The 7365-nt window shown below is 49.0% G+C and overlaps 1 protein-coding gene across 1 annotated transcript; it reads right to left on the bottom strand.

Moving 5' to 3' along the window:
- Nucleotides 1–281: 281 nt before the first annotated feature.
- On the bottom strand, nucleotides 282–4214 carry LOC101756554 (purine permease 3). Its single transcript, XM_004957029.3, has 2 exons — nucleotides 3276–4214; nucleotides 282–940 (listed from the first exon to the last, which is right to left on the bottom strand). Exons 1-2 carry the CDS (start codon nucleotides 4011–4013, stop codon nucleotides 608–610), a joined length of 1071 nt encoding a protein of 356 aa, XP_004957086.1. The 5' UTR covers nucleotides 4014–4214; the 3' UTR covers nucleotides 282–607.
- Between the last annotated feature and the right edge of the window lie 3151 nt (nucleotides 4215–7365).

Genomic DNA, 7365 nt, shown 5'->3' with positions numbered 1-7365 from the left:
CTAGATTATCTCCCACATGTCCTACCGTCCTAGCACCAAGAATACCAAATAATTTCATGCAAGAACTCAGCCAAAAGGCACGTGTCCACCGGGTCACTCATAACCGCACTAGATCAGTGTAATTGTGGAGAACAAGGAAGTGAGGTTTGCTCAACTGGTTCGGGTTGCAAGCACCTAGGTTCTAGTTTGATTTTCTCCAGCTCAAATTTGGTGACTATTTTCTTTTTAGTGAAAAAACATCTAGGTCCTCCTAGACTGGCTCTCGTTTTAACTGTGGAGAATAGTCACAGAAACATATTTTGTATTCGTTCTAACCATACCCGGAATCGGGTTACAAGTGCGCCGATCGCTTTGCTACGACTTCAAACGTAGCGAGCAGTTTCATGTACTGTACGGTACAGTACTAGTATGACATACACACCTCCATGCACCATGCAGTACAGTACTACCCACCCAACTGAACTGAAGAATGTTGACCATCCTACAGTTGCAGGTGACGACTTACGCGACTCCATCGACACGGCCACAATCACAGCATATAGAAAGTACAACGGGAAGAGATCAGAGCCTCGATCTCTCATCATCGTCCACAGTTGCAGTATAAGAATCACGAGGCCTGGCCTTCCGCGGCGGCCTCAGCCTTCTTCTTGGCCCTGGAGTCGCTCCACTCGCCGTAGGAGTAGGACGCGAGGCCCCAGAGCGAGAGCACCAGCGCCACGCCCTTCTCGCTGCTGAACTTCTCGTGCAGGAAGATCACGGCGGCCACCTCCGTGACCGGGATGAACACGGCGATGAGGATGCCCGCGAGCAGCGTGTGCACGCAGAAGATGACCCCCACGGCGCCCAGGAAGAAGCACTGCCACAGCACGGCCGACCACACCAGCACCGTGTAGTACCGGGCCTCCCCTAGCTCGAAGTGCTTCGCCTCCCTTGGGATCGCCTGCAAGCAAGCACAGACAAGGGCAGATTTGCTCAGGCAAAATATGCGGAGCTGAGGTTCAGTGATCACTTCAGAGTTTTTTTGAAGTAAAATCACTTCAGAGTTGATAGAAAATTCCATCTTCATTGAGTGCATCATCATGCAGCCGTGCACAAAAGATAAACAAATAACATAAAGAGAAAGCGGAAAGTGTGCTAACAAAAGCATGAGTTTTTTTTATACTTGTAAAAAATCTCATGCGCCATCCTTTTCAAAAATAACATTAGTGTTAACATTAACAAAAAGCAGTACTATCAGTGTTAATTAAACAAGCTTTATATCAGCTAGGAAGGCGCAAAGTTGAACTGCAAAGTGCTGCGACGGGTGAAACGCTTGCATCTGTCGGGCCCCCAACGATCATTGGTCACCAGAAATCCTTACTCCTGAGCACTGTCGCTCCTTATTGCTCTTGCTTTTTCAGTCATCCTCGTTACCTTTGGCTGGTGGCACTGTGGCACTACCCGGTTAGGTTTTCCTGATGAACTTGCACCTGAGGCCCTGGCGCTAGTGCGTCCTGGTGCCCCGTCCTTTTGTATGCTATCCGCCATTGCTAGTGGAGCAGTACTGCTGTATGCTAGTGTGCTGAGGTGCTGATTCCCCTTTGCTTTGGGGAGGCGAGGACTGGAGGACAACTGTGATGTTGCCCACTCTGCATCCTTTAATTTCTTTTTCTGAAAGTGGTAGTGTACTAGTGTGTGTTTCATTTGTAACCTAGCATGTTTCGCGCAAGATGTCCTTTTGAATATATGCTTCAGAAAATTGCCTAAACAAGATTACGCGAACAAAGGTGTTCCGGAAATTAAAGGAGAGGACGGGAGCAATCTTGTCGTCCTTCATCAGAAGGATGGATAGGAGGTGTTTGTTTCTTTAGTCCCTCCTAAACTTTCTATCACATCAAATGTTTAGATACTAATTAGGAGTATTAAATATAAACTAATTATAAAACCAATTGCACAGATAGAGAAAATTTTGCGAGATGAATCTATTAAGCCTAATTAGTCCATGATTTGACAATGTGATGCTACAGTAAACATGTGCTAATGATGGATTAATTAGACTTAATAGATTTATCTCGTGAATTAACCTCAATCTGTGTAATTAGTTTTATAATTAGCTCATATTTAATCCTCCTAATTAGCCTCTGAATATTCAATGTGACATGAATTTTAGTCGGGACTAAAATCAAAAATTCGATGGGCAACTCATCACCTGCCAGTCAACTAGGCACTCATTTCTCGGTACAATGCAAACCTAGCATACTCTCAGTTCAGAGTCAAAAGTTGGCCCTGCTTGGGTGACCGGCTGCAGGCCTGCAACCTACCTGAACTTGCCTGTTTTTTTCCCTTTGAGTTGTGTGTTTTAGGCAACAGTAGTTTCTTGAAAAGTTTTTCAACCCGTGTGCGAGTGCCCGGTAGAGTCGCGTTGTAACTGAACATTCTATCGTTCTATTCTTCTTAATACAAAGAGTCAATATTCTTCTTAATACAAAGAGTCAAAAGTTAAAAGCTTCTCTAAGTTTCGACTTTTTACACAAACATATGGCTTTTGTACGCGCGGCGGTACAGAGCATCCAGATCAAAGTACTGAGAAGACACTAGCTATGACATGACCGTGGAAGCATTCAGCGAATGGGCTGATCATATTTGTCTTTCCAGCCATGATCTTTTGTCAGAGATTCGTTCTCGCACACGCACCATCAATAATTGATTCCTTTGGATGAAAATGGACAGGTTCGCGTCCTTTTCTCTCTGGATCTCTAGGTCAAGAATTTTACTACTTTAACTGTGATGTAAATCTGCGCGATGAAATTGAATAATGCACGGCACAGACTCGGCAGGCTCTTGTGCGGGCGCCACAGCCACGAGTTCCACGCGCTGCCCCCCTCCTTTCCGCTGTGGGCGAATTGTGCACAATCTTATCGAAGCCGGCAAAAGGATTCGGCACAATCTTAAGGCCTGATGGTTACTCTACTTGCGAATCCAGGCTGCAAAATCTGGGGTTGGTATTGGTGCCGTTACAGACCGGCTAGTTACGGGCGGGTATTGTATTCCTCACGTCGGTTTCAGATCCAAGTTAGTAGAACAAACCATGCAGACAGTTAAGTCTAATGCTAATCTAATTCGCAATTCAGAGAGGCCTAAATCATTGCAAATGCACACCTAACGTCACCCTAGTTTGGTTGTTTGTTGCTACCGTTTCGTTGGGACTTGGAACTAGATACCGATCGAGGTCGAGGCGTCCAAGTCAAACTCTCGCGGAGTAGGAGCGGAGGCGGGGTGACACGTGGGGAACGCACCTGGAAATCCTTGTTCACGATCATGCCCACGGTGCAGAACGCGGTGGCGAAGAACCCCATCACCAGCTGCATCTCTATCACCAGCGCGTACGTCACGGCGCGCCCGCCGCCGGCGGCGCGCCTGTACGCGAGCTCGACCAGCGGCAGGACCAGGCCGTAGAGCGCGGCGGCGCCGAGCGTGAGGATGAACCCCAGCCAGTACTGGCCCCTGGTGACCCCGGGGGGCCGGTCGGAGGAGACGTGCAGCCCCAGCACGACGGCGCCCACGGTGAGGAGCGCCACGGCGTTCACGGACGCGGCGGTCAGCCGCTGCCGCACGATGAGGAACGCGAAGAGCACCGTGAACGCGAGCTGCGTCGAGATGAGGATCGCGGAGGTGGACACGGGGAGGTACGAGAGCCCGTAGGCGTAGATGAAGTCGTCCACGCCCGTGGCGACGCCGAGGCCCACCGCGGCCAGCAGGATGCGCGGCGGGGTGAGGAGGGCCGGGGCGGCCCGGTCGCGCGCGCGGCGGGCGACGTAAGCCGCCACCACGGGGACCAGCAGCAGCGGCCAGCCGGCGGTCTCGAGCCACGCGGACAGCCACTGACGGTGGCCGCCCTTGCTGAAGTAGAGGCGGCTGAGGAGCGGCCCGCCGATGGCACCCAGCGCGAGCATCCCGCAGTTGAGCGCCACCAGGAGGCGGCGCATCGCCTTGCCGCGCGCGGGCGCCGCGTCCTTGCGCGCTTCCACGTCCATGGCCGTGGCGAGCTGTGGACCGCGTCTGTCTGCACGAGACGCAGTGACGCACACCAGGACGGCTGGCGTGTGGCGTCTGCCTGCCTAGTTGTGGAATCTAGCACGACGGTGGACGCTTTGGATACAACGCTGACGCCGGCAGCGGATGATTTCGCTCCTTCAAGATGTGAGCTGTGTGCACCGCATGCTACTAATATAGTACTTTGTGCAAAGCACGCACGGGAAAGTGGTGTTCTTGTGGCGATGATTGACAGGGTCGTGTTTCTCAAAATTATGTGAATTTTTTTGCCAGATATCTATAGCTAGTAGATACATCCGATAAAAAAAAACAGGTTTTGTCCTCTTCTCATTCCAGTGTTCAGGTCTCGAATCAACTGGGACCGAATGCAATCTGGCCTTAGTATTAAATTAAAATTATGAACATGTGCACAAAATAGAATATGAATTGAATCATAAATGCCCAGAGACCCAATCTACTCAATGAATACGACTGAATTCATGTTCTATGATGTTGCGCATATTCGTAAGTTAATACGAAGAACAAATAATTTACTGGACCAACAATCCACCATCTAACTGATCTATTGAACAATATTTTGGCTTAATTTGCTCTTCAAACTATTTCAACTGGTTCCATTCTATCCCCTAAAGATTTATCTTTTTTCTTCGCATATAAATTGAGTTTAACTTGAATTTTTGTACGGTGATATATGATTATGAATGATATCATATATTACGAAAGTTCTTTAAGAAGCTTTCAGCATTATTTTCATGTATTTTTGTTTCTCTAGGATTAATTATGTATTAGACGGCTCCTAACACTGGTGGAAAAGTGAGTATTAGTCCCGGTTGTAAGGGTCATATCTCTCAAATGCTCAACTGGGATTAATTTTTGGAGACAAAAGGGGGTTCTTTAGTCAAAGTACCTGCGCGGCCACCCGGCCGCCCACACCGCTTGCCTCGGTCCACCCACCCTCGCCCGCCCGCCGCGCGCCTTGGCTCCACCCGCCGCTGCCCGTCGCGCCTCCCGCCTCGGCTCCACCCACCTCCGCCCGCCGCCGCTCGGCCGCCAGCCGCTCGGCCACGCAACCACCCTACCCTCGGCCCGCTGCCGCTCCTCACTGCCAGTGAGGGGCGAGCAGAGGGAGAAGGGGAGGGCCGTTGGAGATCTCCAGTGATGAGGAGAGGGAGGAGGATGAGGAGAGGAAAAGAAGCCTGGGAGGAGGAAGAGGATGAGGAGATAAGTGGAGAGGAGAGCCTGGGAGAAGCGGAGAGTGTTGCCTTGAGCCGCGCGATGCCCCCCTTTTGTCCCGGTTGGAAATCCCAACCGGGAAAAAGGGAGGGCTTTTGTTCCTATTGGAATTTCCAATCGGGATAAAAGGGTGGGGAGGATAAGGAGATAAGTGGAGAGGAGAGCCTTGGAGAAGCGGAGAGCGCTGCCTTGAGCCGCGCAACGCCCCCCTTTTGTCCGGTTGGAAATTCCAACCGGGACAAAAGCCCTGCCTTTTATCTCGGTTGTAACCGGTAATTCTAACCGGGGCTAAATCTTTTATCCCGGTTGGACCGGTTCGAATTTCCAATCGGGATAAAAGGGGTGGTGTCAGTGCTAGATCTTTACAACCAGGACTAAAACCTCTCCCGTCGGTATCCTTTCGGTGCCTCATTTTTGACCCAGGACTAAAGCCATTTTAGTCCCGGGTCCAATGTTAACCGAGATAAAAGGGGTTGGATGGAAGTCAGTTCTCTACTGGTGTAACTTATGAAAAAAACCATGAAATATTTTTAGCATATTATTTTTAACATAATTCATGGTGCTCGGTCAAAATCTCAAACTTAAAACTCACCTTGTCATGAAGAAGAAAAAAGAGAAATCTCATTAGAAGCATATTTCATCGATTGAAAGAGTTTGAGTGAGTAAATTGAACCAAAATTTTATTCAGAGGTAATGTAAACAAAGTACACGGTTCAGGATAGTAAAATTGATTTCTTTCTCTCTTTTTTTATCGAATATAGTTATTGGCTGAAACCGTTTAGAGATTCCTACCTATTACCATGGGCACCCTTGAATTCTGCTGTCCATTGCTTATCTAAGAAGTGGTTTCATCGGACTCTTTTCTCGACACGCCAACGAACCTTCCTAGAATTATGTATCTTTTGCTCTATTGACAACTCATCAATCTCAAAAGTAAATCCAAGGACAGGACAAGGGTACCCGAACGAGATATCAAAAGTTCCTAGTCAAAGTTTTACTATATATACTAGTAGCAAATAGGAGTGATTGAAGATAAGGAGCGAGGACGCACGAGTCAAAGAATATATCCTAGGACCTTGGCTCTTAGCCCTCGGCGATATGCAGCAATACAGTCAATTTTGGGGTCTCGTCACCTCAGCGCCGGTGGACTGCTGGTAGGCTTGTAGCTTTTGACAGGTACAATTGTTGCAGCCGTCGGAATGGAAATCGCAGTCGACGTCTGATGTTAATCGGTGAGCAGTGAGCACTACCATGCGGCTTTGTATTGTACGGTTCTCCTAGTCGTAGAGCTGGTGCAGCGACGGTACCAGTGATGCGGGCCTGCTCGAGCGTTATAAACCTTGGCCGGATAGGACGCCGGAAAAAAAAAAGGCACTTCAAAAATCGTAACTAGAGACCTTGAATAAAAAAATCCTAACCATCTTAATTAACCTAGCGAACCGGAATGCGAAGCTGCGCGAAGAAGAGAGCCGTCGTGGTCCCGAAGACCGCCGAGAGAGGCTGGCGTTGCGCCCCGGAGGAGCAGAACGGCGCCGGCGAGCACGAGGGGTATTCACGCGGCTGAGAACGTGCGCGCGGGTGCCGCGTGCGAGTGCGACTGGCCCTGAACGGCCGGGCTGTGGCGGTGTCGGTGGCGGACACGAACACAATGGGCCTCGATACTGGGCTTACTCCGCGATTTTCCGTTTGTCACGCGGAGCGGAGCAGGGGAATTGGTGGGCCGGTCTGGATTGCACTAATAGAAAATTCTTTTTTTATAACTTTCTTTTTCAAACCATAGATTTTTTAAAGAAATTAATTGACAGTTAAGCTTAGAAGAACCGTGTCCTCAGCCACTTGCATCCGTATCAAAGCCAGTCCTAGTGAAAGTTTCATGGAAAGTTTCATAAGCATCAATTTTCATGCTGCATCATCAATTTTACTAACTTGGTAAGGTATTTAGAAGAACCGTGTCCTCAGCCACTTGCATCCGTATCAAAGCCAGTCCCAGTGAAAGTTTCATGGAGAGTTTCATAAGCATCAATTTTCATGCTGCATCATCAATTTTACTAACTTGGTAAGGTATTTATGAGGAGAGAGGAAGAGTTTCATAATATGTGA

Source organism: Setaria italica, chromosome II, assembly GCF_000263155.2.
Source record: "Setaria italica strain Yugu1 chromosome II, Setaria_italica_v2.0, whole genome shotgun sequence".
Lineage (NCBI taxonomy): Eukaryota > Viridiplantae > Streptophyta > Magnoliopsida > Poales > Poaceae > Setaria > Setaria italica.
This window is presented reverse-complemented; position numbering and strand designations above follow the sequence as displayed.

Excerpts from the sequence above, each read along its gene's own strand:
- LOC101756554 (XM_004957029.3), bottom strand. The coding sequence starts at position 4,013 with ATGGACGTGGAAGCGCGCAAGGACGCGGCGCCCGCGCGCGGCAAGGCG. Across the intron at positions 941-3,275 it reads TCGTGAACAAGGATTTCCAG|GCGATCCCAAGGGAGGCGAA; the intron begins GTGCGTTCCCCA and ends GCTTGCTTGCAG.